General features: G+C 38.7%; 1 protein-coding gene across 1 annotated transcript in view; it reads right to left on the bottom strand.

The window, feature by feature from the left end:
* The window catches only part of LOC103026121 (activin receptor type-1C), a 53,419-nt gene that overhangs the window by 13,581 nt on the left and 19,525 nt on the right, over positions 1-20,313 (bottom strand). Inside the window, exons 3-5 of the mRNA XM_022680145.2 lie at positions 4,062-4,304; positions 3,618-3,848; positions 1,169-1,336 (exon numbers count right to left, since the gene is read on the bottom strand). Coding sequence (XP_022535866.2) covers positions 1,169-1,336; positions 3,618-3,848; positions 4,062-4,304 — 642 coding nt within the window. The remainder of the gene's footprint in view (positions 1-1,168; positions 1,337-3,617; positions 3,849-4,061; positions 4,305-20,313) is intronic.

The raw sequence follows: 20,313 nt of genomic DNA on the forward strand, positions 1-20,313 counted from the left end.
TTCAGTAGACGTAAGTATAGTGATATAAGTTGATGTTGGGACAAAGTTCCAGCACTGCTTCACAGTCCAATTCTGAGGAGAATTTATACCCCTCTATCTAATGTCTGGCACTGGCCATGGTGACCTTCCCTTTCTAGTGGAACTGCTGCTGCTTTCTGTGCAGATTAAATATATTGTGCACAAAAGTGAATGCCTGTGTCAGCAAGGGGTGCTTTAAACCGCTGAAAGTACGAGCAGCATGACTACAAATTGCATGAAGATTTGGCACCAAACAAACAGCTCCAGGTTACTGCACTGTGCCACGATGCCAGAGCACCGGATTTCCAATCTTATGGTTGCAAATGTGCAAAGTCTTAAACTTGGAGATTTATTTACAGGCTATACCCATGAAGCTGTGACAGCTACAATCACACAGTGAAGAATGAAGCTATAAAACGTTCAAATTTGAAAAAGGGAAGCTGTGTAAATAGGAGCATATTCACTTTAAGCCTCTTTAATTTAAAATAAAAAGGCTAGCAAGGCCCGACACAGTCAATCACATTTTAAGTTTTCGCACTTGCTGTGTCTCTGAAGCCCATTTTTAGTTAAAAATACCTCCAAATTCAGAAAACCACCACCCTCCATTGCTGAAAGGGCCCACATACAGTTTTTACATCATTATGTCCGTTTCCAGAACATTGGCAGGGCTTTTAAAATGTTATTCTGAGAGGAAAAGAGGCTCTTAAAGTGGATTTACTGCTGCTAGCTGGGAAGAAAGTGCAAACTTAATAGAGGTGTAAATCTGAGACCCTATCATTCATTTGAATTAAATTCTTTGGGAGGCGTATCATAAAATCTGAAGTTTAACTGTAGTTTGATCCATGTTGAATTAAGGACACTGAATATATTAATATTTGACTTTTTAATTACTTTTTAATTAGTACTAATGTACTGTAATTACATTTGATATATTGTTATATTAAATTAACATAATAATAACAACAGTTAAATAACTGTTAATAAAGAGTTTTAATTCAGGATTTTATTTTAGACAAATAATGATAATATAATAAGATATAATAAACTTAATTGTTTTTAAAATTCATTGCAATTTATTCACCATCTTCAAATAAGTTACACCATGTTTACACACAGTTCTAGCAGTGACCAGCAGTGAATGCTGTCTCACCTTGAGTGCCGATGATCTCCATGTGCAGATGAGCCAGGCCGCTGGCGATGGACAGCGCCAGGACAATCATACCGTCCACAGACACTGTATACCTGTTCAGGTAATCAAACAGAGAGCCGTGCTCATGGTACTCCGACACCAGCCACAGCTGAGTCCATGAACCATTATCTACACAGAGAGAGAGAGAGAGCGAGAGAGAGAGAGAGAGAGAGAGAAGAGGAAAGAAAAGAGAGATTGTGTGAGATAAACATAGAAGCGTAAAGATAGACAGATAAAACGAGAGAGAAATAGATGGTGCAAGATATGCTAAAACACCATAAACAAACGTATAGTATATATTTACCATAGACTGTATATAGCTGGACAGAGCATCGTCTCTTAAAAGTGAAGCCACCACAGGTCGGGCGCCCACTGCTGTTCGGCTGCAGAAAGCTGTGTAACTCCACCCATCCCCATAGGTTTCAATGGCAAAACAGACAACTTTAACGTTTTTTTCTAATATACTGTAATTCTACCTCCATTATTTAAATGCAGCAGCTAGTGTAACCTCTGCTTATATTGTCAAATTTTTATATCCCCACAGAATTCGGTTTTTAAAACTTTATTCGGCTCTATTCAAAAATGGTGTGGTTATGGTAAAAGGGCTGGTTATGGGCGGGACCAATAACAGACCGTCAGCTACGCTCCGCTCCGCTCTGCAGTCTGTGACCGCGAGGCAGCCCTCAGGGGCGGGGTTATTCAAATGAGTAGGCGGTCTCTCCACAGCCTTTCTCCCTCCTCTGGTCTCTACTGCGCAGACTCTGGTCTCTGAATCGCCAAAATGGTGGAAGATTTTGGCTTCATTTTCATTGAATGAATGGGAACGGCGACACGGCGTCCATCTTTATATACAGTCTATGATATTTACTGACAAGCCACCAACTGTTAAGACTACAGGCCATGTCCTGTAGAAGTTAAAAAACGCTGCTGCACTGACCAGCAAGACATGCAGGTGGGGCTCCTGCATTGAATATGGATGTCTTTCAGAGTTGTTGTTATTCTCTAGACAGTTCTAACCAGACACTGCCAGTCACAATCATTACAACTCACTGCACTGTCCACTGTGGATGGTAATGTCTTACTATAATATGATACTATGATGTTATCCCAGTATACAGGGGACATTGTGCATCGAGGAAAGTTAAATGCTTGCACAGCTTTGGAAATTGTCAGTCATTTCCCTCTCAGGAGAAGCACTATTAATTACGGCAACCTTTAGACTCCTTGGCCCGTTTTTTCTGCCCTAAAACTGCGCACCCACTCTGCTTTTAGACTTGTTTGCCTGTTTTTCTGCTCTACAACTGAGCACCCTTTCCGCTTTTAGACTCCTTGGCCCGTTTTTTCTGCGCTAAAACTGCGCACCCTCTCCGCTTTTAGACTCTTTGGCCCATTTTTCTGCACTACAACTGCACAGCCTCTCCGCTTTTAGACTCGTTGGCCCGTTTTTCAGCGCTACAACTGTGCACCCACTCCGCTTTTAGACTCGTTTGCCCGTTTTTCTGCTCTACAACTGAGCACCCTCTCCGCTTTTAGACTCTTTGGCCCATTTCTGACACCTAGCGTTCACCTAACTTTGAATCTCACATTATAAAAACCTGCTTAACAGCGGGCCAACTTTCATTCTATTTCTAAAATACCTCGCGGGCCGCTCCAAAATAGGAAGCGGGCCGTAGTTTGGACACCCCTGCTTTACGCTGATGATTTTTTATTATTTCTTTCAAACCCTGTTATTTTTGTTCAAGATCTAGTCCAAATATTACATAAATTTGGTAGTTTTTCAGGAAATTGTCAGTTCTCGCTTAAAATCTGTTCATTTACATTTTGTCTTGCCATGAGCTTGCTTGCTACTGTTTAGCCTTACTCACATAACTTATATAGCTTATAAGGGCATATGTGCATTCCCAAGCCTTTCTGTGAGGTAACACTTCATGATCAATTTACACACTGCTATGCCTTGACTTGGCATTTCAGTGTAAATGTGTATATATATATACATACACAGTGTATACAGGTTATGTACTGAGTATTTGAATGTATATGAATGAAAATGTCGCTTTTGGGCAATATGTTACAAGCATTACAAGCCATTACAAGCAGCCAAATACATTTTCAATCTATACTACTTATTTGTGTCAGCAGAAAAGGAGATATTCTATTACAATTTGAATTTATTGTTGTGTATATGAGCTTTTCTTTTAGAAAGGGAAGATATCTAGGGGATTTTCTTGCCTTTCTCAAAAATGTTCATTCAATAAAGCATATAATACTTGCTGTGCTCTTTCAACCATAAAGGATTCAAATTTAATATTGTGTTATATGTGTAATAGACAACTATATTATACAGACTGAATATCTCCTTCAGTCAGGCAGCCTTAGGTTGTCGCAGCCCCCTTACTGTGGATGTAAGTACCTTTATTATCAGCTGCAATGAAGCCTAGGATGTTTTCGTGCCTCAGCATGATGGTCTGATACATTTCGGCCTCACGGAACCAGGAGCGCTCGTCTCGAGAGGAGAAAATCTTCACAGCCACGTCCTCGCCCCTCCACTTCCCCCTCCACACCTCTCCAAACCGGCCCTTCCCAATGCTCTCCTGGAGAACGATGGTCCGCGCTATCGTCCTCTGTACCAGAAGCGGCAATCCTGAGACACAAAAACTCACATTCAGTTCAAATATACACTAATAAACTATATAAAACTTTAATAGCAGCAGCAACAAGCACAGGAAATTACACATAAGGTCCTAAGCTAGCCTGAAATTAAATGCTGCCTACATTATTTAACACAAATGAGCTTAAACTGTTCCTGTGGGGTTTTAGAGTGTTTAAGTAGATTAATCTCAGTAGATGGTCTCACCTGATCCAGAGCCAGATGTGCTCATATCAAAGATGAGTTCTTTCAGGCATTTTTCAGGTGAGACGAGACTCTGGTCGTCGAGCGGTTCCTCTGGGTCCTGTTTACGAGCTTTACTGTGAACACACCTCTGATTCTGAAGAGCACACAGACTCAGAACCACACCCACGCACAGCAGGCACGACGGCACCAGGATCACAGCCGCCAGCTCCAGTCGGCCCCAGCTCGAACCGTCTGACGCGGTTTCTGTAACAAAAACACACAAAGAAAAACTCAGGATTCAAAGTGAGTATACAGTACATACAAAGCACATTAAAGCTCAACCTCATAGAATGTATTTATTTATTTTAACTGATATGCTAAGTGTCCCCTCAGGAAATAGTTTGGAAATGTCCACCCCAGTGTAAGTTATGAGATGTTCTCTTGTGAGTCTGACTGAATTCTGAGTTCAAGTGAATCCTGAATGCATTCCTGAAGTTGTGTGGGCATTAAACATTGTTTAAGCCACACTGTGAGCTGTGTACCAGAAATACAGGCACTACCACCTGCAGTGGACAGTGCTGCGGATGGTAATGTGTGCATTTCTGGTACACAGGTGACACTGTGGATCAAATACTGCGTTTTTCGCACTTTTAGGTGCATTTAAATTCCTTTAATTTTCCCAAAAATCATCAGTGCACCTTATGTATGAATTTTACCAGTCAGGTGGTAAGGAGCAGTAAAGCCACTCCACTGAAGTGCAGCTTAATACTGGAGTTTTTAGCACCGAGTCTGGAGACGTATTAGCATTAGCCGCTAATCGTGCTATAAAAGCTAGCTCTTTCACCGCTCAGAGGTGAGTATGTTATTATTGAACTGCAGTCTGCATTCTTACAGTGTTAAAACAAGCTATGTAAGATAAACCGCTAACTAATATCATCCTGGCTTACCAGAGCACTTAGGTTTCCTCAGTGTAGCATTGTCGAGCAGCATTAGCCGCTAACCAACAGCACTAGCGGTTAGCGGCTAATGTTAATGCTCCAGCCTCCAGTGCTGGAGAAATTCGGAAATCTAAGCTTACTGTTACTAAACAGAAGCGGTTTATTCACCCAAATAAACAGTTTTCAGGAGATAAATCTGTGTAGATTCATATCCAGTGCTTGTTTGACTTTAAAAAAAGTGTATTTTTAGGAATTACAGTTTTCTTTACATAGCTTAGCTTTATTTAACTTAATTAGCTAACCTACCCCACCAGCACCCAGCGAAAAATACAGTGCTGTTAAATGCAGTTCAGTGGATTACTTTAATAAAATAAAAAAACTTTTATAAAATATGATATTGGCTGATATAAAACAGGAAAGCTGGATTGAATGTTGACCCACAATTTCTATACTTTTATACCTAATATTTAACACCACAAATACAAGGAAATAGTATATTCTAAATTAAATTGCCACCTTGACTATGGAATAAAATAGTATGACAAGACCCAGTGTAGATAAAACAGCTATGAGCTGTGAGGAAACCTAGAAAATTGCTGTAAGTCTCAGCCAATCAAAGAATCTGGATGTTCTTCACACATTAACACCTCAGAAATACCTGTTAGAGTGCAGGAACAGTAGACACCTACAAGCACAAGCAAGTTCTGTCTCTGTTATTTCAGAAATTCAAGCACTAAACACGATTCAGAAGATCTCATAAAGACCCAGCAGATAATAACTCATATAAAGGACACTGCACCCTCTAGTGTTGAGGGATGATATGCATCAGTCTGACAGCAACTGCTGGTCAGCTAACTGTTATCATCAGATATAAATGTGATAATTAGTGTTAAGGAAGGAGGATTAAGTGCACAGAGTCAGACATGATTACATCCTGCCTGGTTAGCACAAGAGCTCAGCTTTAGGCAGGGTTAAAGTCAGAGAGAATCAGATGGTGTGTTGTGAAATAGATTTTGTATGTGAAAGCAGCTCTATAAAAAGTCCATGAGCTCTGAAAGCAGGGCCAAATGGGACAGACAAGGAAAACACAGATACACAAAGGAAGCTTTTTATTGGCTTCTTCATTCAGTGCATGACTACTGTAGGTCATGGAGAATATACAGACTAGAAAAAAAACACCTATAGATAACAATGAAATCATAAAAACTCCCATAATCACGCAAGAAAAAGTTAAATACAAAAAAAATGGTTAACTAACTTGAGTTTTCTATGTTTTTAACTTATTTTTTAGGTTTCCTGCTTGAAATCTCATGTTTTACCACATTCCAATGCTGTTCTATTTGATTCAGCTCCAGTGACTAAGAACTTATTGGGCCTGTTTACATGGTGCACGTTCACATTAGAGTTTAGATTCTCTACCCGAGCTTGAGCCCGACCCAATGCCTGGCCCAAACTCCCAGCTAAGGTTTCCCACCACTTTCTTTGGTCCGGGCCTTTGTCACATCACACAAATCTGGTAATTATTTTTTGACCTGCTGACTGCAACTCACTTGGTATTTATTCCTTTCTACATTATTATGAGTAAACTCTATAGAGACATTCTCAGGAGATGAGCAGTTCTGAAAATACTCAAATCAGTCCATTTGTAGGCTAGTCAAAATAATGTCAGTATATATTCTAAAGGAGTAAATTGTCATGGTGGCCAGACACATGACAGAAACACATTGATACCAAACACACAGTTTATTAATTAAGGGGCTAGACTTAAAGGAGTAGTCATAGACAGGCAAGGTAAGAATCAAAATGGTAGTAAGAGCAAACAACATACGAGTGAAGCAGCCAAATGGTCATACAGAGGAATTCAAAAACAGGTAGAAGCAAGTAGTAGTCAACAAACAAAATAGGGTTCGGCAACGAGAAAAACAAACAATACAGGGCAAGGAAAGAGAGTGGTCAAAAATACAAAAATGCATCATTAATAAAGTGAACTAGATCCAACACCAGGCAGGTGTGAACAGGAAGCAAGGGGTCTTTATACTGTGGAGAGCAGGTGAGAGCAACCTAGAAGCTTGGCGAGCCGGAACGCCAAAGCGCAACATGATCATGAGTGTCTGGGAGGTCTGGTGTAGGTGCATGCTGGGATATGGTGTCTTTGGTGTACAGTTTATCACAATTATTTCAGACAATACATAAATCAAAATGTAGTTATCATGAAGGGCCTACCCATCTGGCACCAACATTCATTTCACACTCAAAACCCCTGAGATCACATTCTTTCCCATTCTGATGATTGGTACCTAAAGTACATAAAGTACCTGCTCTGTATCAACATGATTTCATGCACTGCACTCACTTCTGGCACATGTTTGCAGGATTAGATAAGTGCACAAACGAGTGGTGCAGGTGCAGGTGTACAGGTGTTCCTAACAAAGTGTTCGACGAGTGCAGGTCATGACTGCGATTAGACTGGAAACAAAGCACATCATAAACTATATGGTGTAATTATAACACTTGACTTTTGCAGTACACTGTGTCTTTCAGGCTCACTTTACAGCTTGTTTTTACGACTGAGGCTTTGCGACGATAAAGAATAAATACACACGTGTAAATGTCACTCTGGTGAGTAATATCATCCATCATGATCAGCGGGACTTAGTCTCTACATGACCCTCCATTTACACTTGTTTGCTGTAGGCTATTTAGTATAGATGTGCACATGTACCATTTAACAGCTTCACAAAGAAAGAATAATCATAACAAAAAGCCAGACAGACAAGATACAGGCACAATGCTACGGATAACACATACAAGATGATCGGCAGAAGTTGAGATTTGTAACTATCTAATTGTTGAAAACTTTAGTTTATGCATTTTTCACTGACAAGCCAAAAGCACAAGATATCCTACTCACGTCATGTTATTTTTGAAAAATGAATATCAGTAGTGCAGGATAATGCTGATCCAATAGTTCTTAGTGTTCATATCAGCCAATGTTGTATTTAGAGGTTAAAAAGTCATGGACCTATATTTCTGCAATATACCATGGAGGCTAAAGAACATTGCACTGACCTGTGGGACATGTGTACACCTGGTCTTCACATGGAATCATTTTGGATGGTTAATCTACTCAATATAGCAAAATATACCGCTGCTTGACTTCACCATGCTAAGCCCATTTTGTGCTGAATATTTTGGATTTTCTGCAATCTATGCATTGAATACGAACACTTCCTCCTATTTATCTCTATCTGTGAAGATGATTGTACCCATAGAAACGTGTGATTCATGGTGCTTTATTTTTTCTTTTGCATTCTGCTCCCTATCCCCTTGTTGTTTAAATTTTGTGTGAAAAATAAAAATCCTTGATCACAAAAAAAACACTGTTCGGCATTATGTCTTAAATTAATTTCTTATATTTATATTACTTATATATGTTTTAAATGTAATTTTTTTCCCATTACTTCATAATTTCTTATAACTTTCTTTTTAACTTGTTCTGCACTGAGGCTTAATCTTTCTGTAAAGCACTTTGAATTGCCTCTGTGTATGAAAGGTTCTATACAGATTAACTAGCCATGCCTTGTCTGTGTATATCTGTGTAAAAGATAAGTTTTAGATCCAGAAATCCTCTCAGCAATGTTCTGAACATCTGTTATAAAGACACCATAGAAGAAAGGAGGCTGCTGTTAAAGCAAAGGATAAATTCAGAAGAAACTTGGAATAAGAAAGTGTCTACAAACTTTTGGACATAAAGGGCCGGCTTCCCAGCTGAAGATTTAGACTATGGTGATATAGTGATTCACCATTAGCACTTCAATTTAGTCCATAATAAAGCTTAATCCATGTCTGGGAAACTGGCCACTAATGTACCTGCCATGATGCTTTTTATTAAAACTGGAACATCGGCTGCTGTTTTTCGAATCCATTTTCAACCAAAAATGCTTGAAAATGAACAGCTTCCTGCTGCTTAACAAACAGGCTCTTTTTCACCACAGCAATGAGCCATCTACTAGGAATCCATGCCCCCCACACACCTAAGGTTATAAGTACCATCCACACATTAAACATCATCTCTTTTGCCAGTGGTTCTTCAGCAATCCTGGCCTATTGAGACATCTAGGAAAGCTTGAGACATAAGGAAACTAGTGTGAGGCCATATATGGTGCCTTCATAGCATCCCCTTGAACCCTAGACTAACAATTCATTTATTAATCCAAATTCAGAAACTGCTATAAATTAGCTGGTACCCTGCTGGTACTAAACAGGGATCTACAGTATGCCCTTTAACATTGATGTGAATAATCAGAGAACTGTATTGTATTGTTATAATGGTTGTAGTGTTGTGGTTATGAAATAAAGAACTGTAAAGATGTGGACCTACATACTGTACATGGTCTTAATAGGTTTAAGCAATAAACACAAACCAATGCATATTATTATGAATATTACCAGCTCTTTCCAGCTTCTGCCAGAGTGTCTGTATGTTAGTTTGTAAAGAATGAACCAGTAGTCTTTGTAGAACTGTTAGAACTAAAGGTCGGAAAGCAGGTCACAGTTCTCGCGAGCGTTGGTCGCAGTCGCCTCGCATCCATCCATCCATCCATCCATCCATCCATCCATCCATCTATAGAATGGATTTAACATTCCCAATCGGCATTTTTGAATCACCATCTTAACAACATTAAAGCTAATTTACCCCTCTTTTAAACAGGGTGTTAGAAGTCCCCATTCTAGCATTGTTTGTTCTGTGTTTGCAAATGACCAGCCTGGTCTAAACTGGACCCTTGTGATTTCTACTCCCAGAGGGTCACACTCTTGCTGCATCTGTACTGGGTCACTGGCCAAAGTCATAAGCAAGTATTTCAAAACACGTTACCGTCCCCTTTCTCCCAGAAATCAGTCGTCTGCAGGCGGGTTCGACCAGGACACAGCAGCTCGGCCTGCATGGCAACACCATCGCTACTCAAAAACAGTACAGATACACACAGACGCTGTACTGCTGAAGATCTAAAGCAACAGAATTTATCATTCTGACATTTTTGAGTGTGTAACAATTAGCAATTAGCAATAGAACGCGAGAGGGAGTGTGTTATCACGAGTAACATCACGGCTGTGACTTGGTTGTAGGCACCAGCCGAAGGCACAACCTCGAGTGTTCTATTGCATTTATACAACAGTTTTTGTTTTTATTGCAAAATGAATAAAGAAAATAATAAATCAAAGAACTTTAAGAAATTCAGAATGAATATGCTTTAATATGGACTGTGCCTTCCGCCAAAAAGTAGTTCCACAACAACTGTAACAGAACTGAAACTTAACTAACGGTGTATGGTTCATACAGACTAACACCACGAAAGTTAGCTTGAAATCAAAATTGGGAATAAGCGAAGATGGTAACATTAGGACCGTAAAATAATGCTAATACTCTCCTCTCCTGCTCCGTGGAGTCGTCTTCAGGTGAACGCTGCACATTTTTTGAGCATTTCTGCTTGTTTTGCTGGGTGGTGTTGGTTGGCATGCCAGCTGGACTGTGGTTAGGTTAGCTTAGCTTGCTTTACCTTAGCATTAACTTAGTTTAGCGTAGCCTGGCTGGTTACGTTACCGTTCTGGCTGTCAGACGGCATTAGCCGAGCGATTTTCCTTCCCTTTTTTCCACAAAAGACGAGCCAGCGCTGCGGGCGAGCCTGCCGTGTTTGAGCGCTAGCCTGTGCTAAGCTAACGCTGCTGCTGGTGCCGGTGGAGGTAATGATTCAAAATTGTACTGTATATATACGCTATTACTTGGCAACGCGTCGGCGGAGTGATACAAGTTTAGTGTGAAAAGGCCGTGATGTAAACACAAATATCAGCACGGCTAGAACACTTCTCAACCAATCAGATTGTGAGGTCGGAACTAACTGTTGTATAATGCTGCATATCTTGTGGCAGATTAGGGTTTGTTTCCATAGCTGGTTAAACACACCAAGCTACATCAGAGCCCTTCAGAAAGAAGATTACAAGGTTATAACGTTTTATTTGTCTACCTGACCAACAGCATGATTTAAATATAAATCACTCTGCAAAAAAGCATTAGCCAAATTACATAAATCTAAACGTAATCTGCTGATGTTTAAAGTAGGGTTAACAGAGACCTATTTTATATGTTGACTATTTGAATTGCACCATTTTTTATGGCTATTTATCTAACAAAAGGGCTAAATTATTATTTAGTCATATTTAGAGACATTTCAACTTTTAAACAAAAGCCATTTCTTATTTTCTGCATATAAATGCTCTAAAGGAAAGTATTTTTATTTGGAATTTGGGAAAAATGTTGTCTGTAGTTTATAGAAAAAACAACAATGTTCATTTTACTCAAACATAAACCTATAAATAGCAAAATCAGAGAAACTGATTCAGAAACTGAATGGCTCTTTTAATCTTTTTCAGATCTGTGTATGATAAATTATAAAAAAATATATAAATATATTTTAAAAGCCAGGGTTTACATGCCCACAACACACAATAAAATGAATAAATAAATGTTTTCAATTTGATACCATCTGATCATCTCAAAACCATCTGATCATGAAAGGTCATATTGTGCAGATGAACCACTCCACAAAGATCCATGAAGAGGGCTAACAGTAAAATACATTCAGAACTTTGTTCAGAAACTTAAACAGTCCATAAATAGTCCATAACTAAGGTTGCACTGCATCTCAAAGACACTGTTTGTGCAACTTAGAGTCCATGGAAAACAATCTAAAAGTAGATCAATGCTCTATTTAAGTCCTACACATAATCTAAGCTGTGTGCACCACTGAAACTGTGTGCAAGTTCTGTTAGTGCTTTGCTGAACCATAACTGTGCTTCAGTTAATGACCTCTAACCACAACCTTCAACCTCTGCTATTCTGCTGAGTTTCAGCACAGCCTGGAAATCCCTGATTTATGAGCAAACCGCAACACGTAAAAACTCACTTCACCACACACCAGGGCTTACGGCAGCTGCTGATTGGTCGTCTGAGGTTCAGTCCAGCAGCAGGTCTGCTCTGGAACTGTGTAGGTGGATCCGCTGCAAAGCTCGACATGATGCTTTTGGGCCGTCGGTGCCGTAGTTCACGAGCACGGCCATTTCACCACTAACTAAAGCTGAGTGCTCCCCTATAATCTGCATCAGCAGTATTTAATAAAGGAGCTTAATTTTAATGTTTTCTTTTCCGCTCACGCGTTCCTCCCCGAATTTATGCTTCGGTAAACAAGCCCCAGCAACTGTAACCACAGTAACAGACATTACAGCTCTGATGCACAGAGGTGCTACCAAATAGGAAGTGAAGCTCTTCAGTCACGGGCAGCCGGTCACCCGCCGGCACCCACCAGACAAAAATCTATTGGGATACACTGGACTGTGAGCAAAACTCTTAATGAAAACGTTCTCAGAAACGGCATAATTAAGTGCAAAAAACAACATCAGACACTCAAACATGAAGTGGCCTACTTTGTGAACTTCTGGAAAATAGCATGCAACAAAAGGGGCTAAAAATGGGACAAAACTTTGCTGATTAATGAAGTACTCAAAGGGAGTTTTCACACCAGCTGTCCAAAAGCAGTGTGTAAGACTGGTGGAGGAGAACATGCCAAGATGCATGAAAACTGTAATTAAAAAACCAAGGTTACTCCACCACTTGTATTCTTCCTCATTATTTGAGATCTGAAAGCTCTGCGTCTTTTTTGCTATTTCAGTCATTTCTCATTTTCTGCAAATAAATGCTCTAAATGACAATATTTTTCACCCACCAGACAAAAATCTATTGGGATACACTGGACTGTGAGCAAAACTCTTAATGAAAAAGTTCTCAGAAACGGCATAATTAAGTGCAAAAAACAAAATCAGACACTCAAACATGAAGTGGCCTACTTTGTGAACTTCTGGAAAATAGCATGCAACAAAAGGGGCTAAAAATGGGACAAAACTTTGCTGATTAATAAAGTAGTCTAAGGGCATTTTCACACCAGCACTATTTGGTCCAGTACCCTTCGTGCTGTTCGATTGAGCAGGTGTGAAAACAGTATCGCACTCGGGTGTGAATCAAAACAACCGGACCGAGACCACCTCTTCTAGCACATCTGGAGTGGTTCGCTTGTGGTGAAAACATGATCCGGTCTCAATCAATCTCAATTTATTAGAGCTAAACTGCTAATAGTGCACAGTTTAATCTGATATATTAACCAGATAACTCTAATTACCACAGCTATGAACAAACGCTCTCTCTGCTGCTCCATGCTGTTTACATGCACGATCTGTATGTAATGCTGCATTCACTGCTCACATCCACGCGACTCTGTTGTGTCAATGTACTATGTGTACATCTGTGCTGCACGTCCCATTGAAAACATTGTGTTTGAAAGCGCAGTGTTTCATCTGCACAGATATACGTGCTGTAACACAGAATCTTCTCCCTATATTTACCTTCTTCCTCCTACACCAGACAGCTCAATAACAACCAATGTGCTCTTGTGGTTTATTGGTGCACATTTTGGTGTGTTTAAAGTTTATGCCTGTGTGAAACCAAACCAAAAAAGGGAGAAAGAGCTCCAAGTAAACAAACTCATCAACTGATCTGGACCATAGAAACCTAAAAACTACAGGTGTGAAAACGCTCTTTTATACTCATCAGATTAAGATCTAATTCAGAAATCCTCACAACCAAGTTGAGATGTTTACAATAAAGTAAAAAAAAAAGTTTCCTTTATTCAATTTATCATGCATTCTTTATTCCAAGACACCACTAATGTAAATATAATTGCATTTTACATTTATTACATTCACTCTTTTATTTAAATTTGAATATCCACTTTAAAAAGGCGTCTTAAGAAGAACAAGTGCGATTAATCACAGTTAATGACAGAAATCGATCGACACCACAACAATACACACAATAGACAATATCACCAATATCAAATATTATTGAGGTCATGTCCACTTATTGTATGATTAGTTGATGATGTTATTATTGCGACAGGCCTATATATTTTAAATTTGATGTAAATTCACCAAAAAATATTGTAATAAAAAAAAGACATGACATGCACTAAAATACTCTTAGCAGCTACAGAATGCATTTACAAGCTGTGATGCTCACAAAACGGGGTGTCGCTAAGTACTAATCATACAGGTTGCCCAAGCACATTATCTTTCTTGTTATTTTTCAAATAACACTGTAAAGGATGAAAATAAATAAACAATATTTAAAATAAATAAAGAAAACCTTTGACCTAATTTAGAAAATAGGTCATCATGTACTCGCTGCATGATTCACAGCATGCGTACCCCCACTTTTGGATGCCACTGTATATCCTACTTAAAATGTCAACACCGCCACCATCGGGCTGCCAAACACCTTCTAGTGTGTAGCTACTTCAGACACCATGCATTTCTTGGCAACTACAGAACTGTACCCAAGCTTGAGTCCCCTGTGAGAATTAGAATGCATACAAATAACAGTCACTGTATTAGGGGTGGGTGATATGGTCCTAAAATAATATCACAATATTTCATGGTATTTTCGTGATAACAGTACTCTTGGTGATATGACAAAACAGTAAATTTAAAAAGATATTTCAAGAATACACTACTGCAACAAAATGAAAATGACATTTTATTATTGCATAGAATATAGTATGGCACACTCCTAACTGAGATATTGTAAAATATATAAAAATGATCAGATTTGTAACAGAAGTCAATGATCCAGAATGTTATGATACTAATATTAATACACTCCATATATCTCCATATATTTAAGATTAAAGTAAAATAAATTATGCTAGACAGATATAATCTGTCTCTAGTAGATATATAATAGGAAATGAGGACAGTGTGAATTTTTCTTTTGCTGAAAACAACAAAAAAAGTAGTACTCTGATGTGATAATTTGTCGTGGATGATATGGCACGATATTTCATAGTATAATATCGTTCATGATATTTAAAAATGTTGGCGATATTATTGCGTTCGATACGATATGGCACTCCCCTACACTGTCTGTATGTTTACAAGTAAAAACATGCAGATATAATGTCATGTCCTGTCTGTCCTCGTGCCTGTGTGTGTTCCATGTGACCTGTGTCAATTTGTAGCTCTGCCCCCTAGCCCCAGGTGTTTCCACTTCCCTTGTGTGTTATATAGCCCTCCTCTGTCTCTTGTCCTTGGTTGGTCTTTGCACTAACCCCTGTTGTTTGTCGTACCTCTGTTTCTTGTGTTCATTCCTGCGCTCCTTGGTTTCCTGCTCTGTGTTTATCCCGTCTTGTTTTAGTTCCTTGTTTATCTTGTTTATTCCTGGTTATTGTCTCTGCTTTGTTCAGTTCATAGTCTTGTTTCATTCATTTGTTTTCCTTGTATAGCCTCCCTCTTTGTTTGTAATTGATATTTATCTTGCTTATTCTCGTGCTCCTTAGTTCTCTCCTTAGTGTATATCTTTTGTTTATCCTTTGTTATTTTTAAGTTCCCTGTGTTTTCCCTAGTTTTTTCCTCTCCCTGTTTTAGTTTATCCTGCCTAGTTTTATAGTACCTCTTGTTTGTTTATGTTAGTTTTATATCACGTTGGTTTTCTTATTCATTTCATTGTTCTGTGTTTACCCGTCTATTTGTTTACTTGTTATTTATTTATTAAATTATTGTTTATTGATTTCACCCTACCTGCACTTGCGTCCGCCTCCTCTTCTCCCTGCCTGGGTCATTCGTGACATATAAATAAATAAATAGTTTTAGAAATAATGTGATTATGTGTCTAGTGGAGTTTTCACAAATAGTTATTTATTTTTAAATTAAATTAATAAATCTTCGCTCTGCTAAAGTGAACCTGAAAAAGAAACAAGCTGCAAATGACCTCTAAACTTGTTTTGTGTTCACAATGTAGGTGAATTTTAAAAGAGGACACATTTTTGCACATCACACTTTTTCATTTATAAATGAAACTACATGGTTTTCAGCAACACCACTTGTTTTAATGATGCGAATATCAAGCGGGCTATTAAACAAACTGAATTGAGACCCTCTCAGGAGGTGGTCTCTGTTTGGTTTATTATGGGGGCTTTTTAGAGGGGTCTGAGAAAAAATGACTATGATCAGATGTCCTAAAAATTAAGTGTCCTAAGTGTGAAAACGGTCTAAACCATCTTGCACAGCACCACATTATATATATATAGGATCTGTATAAATGGGATTTTCTTCTACGACTATCTTTCAAAGGCCCAAATCAAGCTCAATTAAGTGATGCAAAAATCTTTTTTTATTTGCCCCATATTTAATCAAGCATTTTATTGTCAAAATTGAACATTGTGATCACTGTGTTAAATCAAAACTATTTCACTGGGAAATTTACTGTGCAGTAATGATAAAGAATAAAGAGTGTGCATTGTACATTCTGGAACCTATGCACAGACATGTTTCATGCATTTGACTCCAACAGTCCCATACTGCCTCAGTCTCCATCCCTTAGCCTTCAACCCAGTCAACCTATGTAGCAACAACTGCAGAAAACGGTTTCCACAAATCTAAAAGAAGAATCAGTACATGATACCATACTTTCCATCATCTCAATCTGTACTGCGTATTATATTAGCTGACAGATGACACTTGGGTGTGTGTGGAAGGTGCTGAAAGACAGATTTAAGACATGGGCTGCGTTCCGAATCTTTTTATTCATCCTCTTTTCTCGCCTTCTCTCCTGGTTATCAGGTTTATAGTTCTTGAGATGACACCAAAAAAGGGCAAGAGATCAGCAGAGATAACAAGGTACAAAAACACCCTAATCCCCTTCAAGTTGAACAGAAGCGCTCTTCTGAAAGGATGCTGGAAATAATCCAAACTCAAGTCTAATATCAATTTAGAATGTATATCTGCAGCTTGGCAGAGCCATCAGGGCTGACGGGGACGGGAACACTCTTTTTAATTAGAAACCTCCTGACTTTCACAACCTACAGCCGTGCTATCACTTCATTAGTACTGTAGATCTCGTCAAAAAGCACTCACGGACATATCCTTCAGCGCAGGAATTAGCCAATCAAAACCTACAAGCAGATATCGAGAGGAACGTTTGGTTTGGGCAGAATTTGGCAGGTTATCAAATATTTCGGAGATGTGAAGAAACTGAGGGGCGGAGCCTAATGTTCTAGACCAAAGAGGATGTCCCAGTAAGATGAATTCCCCCTGAAAGCGTAGGCCTAGAAGTTCAGAACTTTGATGTGTCTGAAAAACTAAAGATTCTGAAGATAAATATGTACAGACTGTGAGATATTAAAAAACAGACATTGAGATATTTTGTTGTTCTGTTATAAACTGATTAGTGATGTCAGCATTCGCACACAGTAAAACTGAGTTGAAGTGTATGATACCAGTCATCATCATCACAATCATCATCACACTGTAAATGCTGCTCTGCTGCTCTTCTAAAGCTGCTTTGGTAAAGAATAAAAATGTCATATTCTTAGAAATATTCCTCAACTACCTGCCTAATCCCTTGTTTACCTGTTAAAGTCATGTTAAATAATAACATTCAGATAACCAAGTTCATAAAGGACAATCAGTGTTCAAATTTAAAAAATACAATTTAATCAAAATATTTGAACATAACTAAAATCCCATTGTGTGCATCTTACCTTAATTGTTTTATTTCACATTTAAATCTTCATTATTAAAAGTTACATTGCGAAGAAGGAAAATGTGATTAATCACAATTAACCACAAAAAAACTGCAAGATTCATTAGTTGTTGTTTTTTTTAGTTTGCTAACAGCCTTAATTCCGATAAACGCAGGTTTTTATCAGTAGATTTCTCCAGAGGACAGGACATCATGATACTAATAATGCATGCTGCAGTAAAATAAATGATACTGGGCAGCAGTGTTCTCAAGTCTCACGCTTTGAGCGTGTGACACACGCACCTCAGTGAGTTCACACGCTCACGCGCCACACATGGTATTTCTCACGCTTGCCAATCCATCGGCTGTATATTACGATGTACTCTCGTTGAGCCAATCAGAATATAGAACGCTCTGTTGTTAGGCAGACCTAGTCAAAGAGGGTGGAGTTTCAGCCAGAGTGTCAGGCGCAAGAACTGTCCCATTCGAAAGTTCTGAAACACACGTCGGTGAACAACTGAAGGAGAACGGAGTGCATCCAACCCAACCCCCCCTCCCTTGGTACAACTGAAGAAGAACTGCGCACACCCACCACCACCTCCCCCCCCGCCAATCTCACTCCCACCAAACTTCAAAACTTGAGAGCCCTGCTGGGCAGACATAACTGATATGTTACGGAAAATGAGAACAGTGCAGAATAATGATGCTGAAAAGGATACTGTATATTATACAGTATTATTTAAACTTTTGAACATACCTAAATGTATAGTTTTCATAATGCTTATTCCTAAATACTCAAAGTCAATAGTTTGGAATTACATGTAATACCTCATTTATACACATAGAGTTTTTTGCATTGAATGTGGGTGTGATTTGTGAATTTCTAGCCACCGGTCAAACCAGACAAACAGTGGGCTCAGAGTGAAGGTAAAAAAATTTTGGTAAAACATACAGGTGGAGTTTTATGTTAAATATAATTTTTTGACAATAAATCTTATTTATTTTCTTATTTTATTATCACTTTCTATGAGTAGATGTGTCTAAGCATTTGACTGGTAATGCATTAACTGATCCAGAATTGTCCAACATGTCCATATTTAAAAGCTGGGATTTGTGAAAAGAAGAATTCATAATAAAAGTTTAAATTGAAAGTGCCAACAGCCCTTAACTTCCTGTCTCAGTCAGAACATGTAATGTGAATATGTAATGTGCAGGAGTGTGTGTTGTTCTACTTTAAAATAGAAAGTTCACTGCGGTCAGGGAACAATGTCATCATCTCTTCGTTATCTGTAATATCATAAAACCAGAGCGCAGCTGAGAAAAGTGTACAGTGCTGTGCTGGGGTTAGGCATCGGGATTAGCATACATCTAATCCAAACTGTAATAAATCAAAACGATTATCTCTAGAGCACTGACCCCGTAAGCCAGGAAAATCAAGCCATCAAGCAGGGACTTTTTCGAGGGACGATCCGTGTGATGCTAAATCAAGCAATGTTACAGAGTTAGGTCCTGAACTGCACTCCTGGAGTGATCTCAGGGATTCCACAACTGATAACCATAATATTAGACCACCATTCACAATCGACACCATTCATTAAGTCAACACCACAATGTCCATCTTGCTTATATTGATATCACTTTTGGCTGCAGCTCAAATTTAGAAAAAAATTACAGTTTAGATCATTTATACACAACTGATGGGAAGAAAAATGGTTTGGATGGTCAGGAACTACCCAAAGGACCTTCTGAATCAGCAGTGTCACTGTTTACATGCAAGCAAATTTACTTTGCCATGGACTAAGAGGAAGAAATGAAGCCCCTGCTCTAAGACTGACATCTTTAAATATCAAGTAAAAACATCGGGGCATTTTACCAGACAAGGATTAAGCATAGTCTTGTACTACACAGTATTTGGAATGGAGATTTTCCATTGAAAAGAACATATAATCTACAACTAAGCTTAATCACTGTCTGGAAACTGACTCCCAATGTTCAAATGTTTGTTGGACATCCCTTCTAATGAATGGATTCTGCTAATTTGACTTAAATAAGGACACACACACAGCTTGTTTAGACCCTGTAGAGAAGTGCTGCCAATAGAATATGACTGTAAAACAGATAAACATGAACCCAATGGCTCCAAACTTAATACCCCTCTAGAACATGTCTGGCATTAAAATCCTGTCTGGTATAACAGCACCCCACCTGATCTTCTGTGGACAGTAGAGACAGTTACTCCAAAAAAGCAGAACAAAATTTAATATTATTGATATCAGAAAATACACTAAATGACCAAGTGCCCCAATACTTCGGTAAATACAATACAAAGTGCAAAAATGTTTATTGGGCAGATGACAAAAATCGAGTTCTTTGGATACAAGGCCCAGAAGTACGTTTGGAAGTGTAAAGATGAGGCTTTGTCACTGTACCAGGCTGTTAAACATGGTGGCGGAAGCATCATGCTATCGGACTGTTCTGTATCTGATCAAGTTGCAACTTGCTAAGGGATGTTATATTAAAACCACACACTGAAAAGGACCACAACATTAGGAGTTCTGCATGTATATTATTAAGATTGTTTTTATCATTTCATGCAAATTTTAAGAAATATCTAAAAATCTTGTATGTTTGTACACTGGGGGTGAAGTGAACAATATTTTGGACTTTGGATATGGTTTTTCAGCACTTTGCTTGGTTGCACTCATTTTTCCTC

Source organism: Astyanax mexicanus, chromosome 11, assembly GCF_023375975.1.
Source record: "Astyanax mexicanus isolate ESR-SI-001 chromosome 11, AstMex3_surface, whole genome shotgun sequence".
Taxonomy (NCBI): Eukaryota; Metazoa; Chordata; class Actinopteri; order Characiformes; family Acestrorhamphidae; genus Astyanax; species Astyanax mexicanus.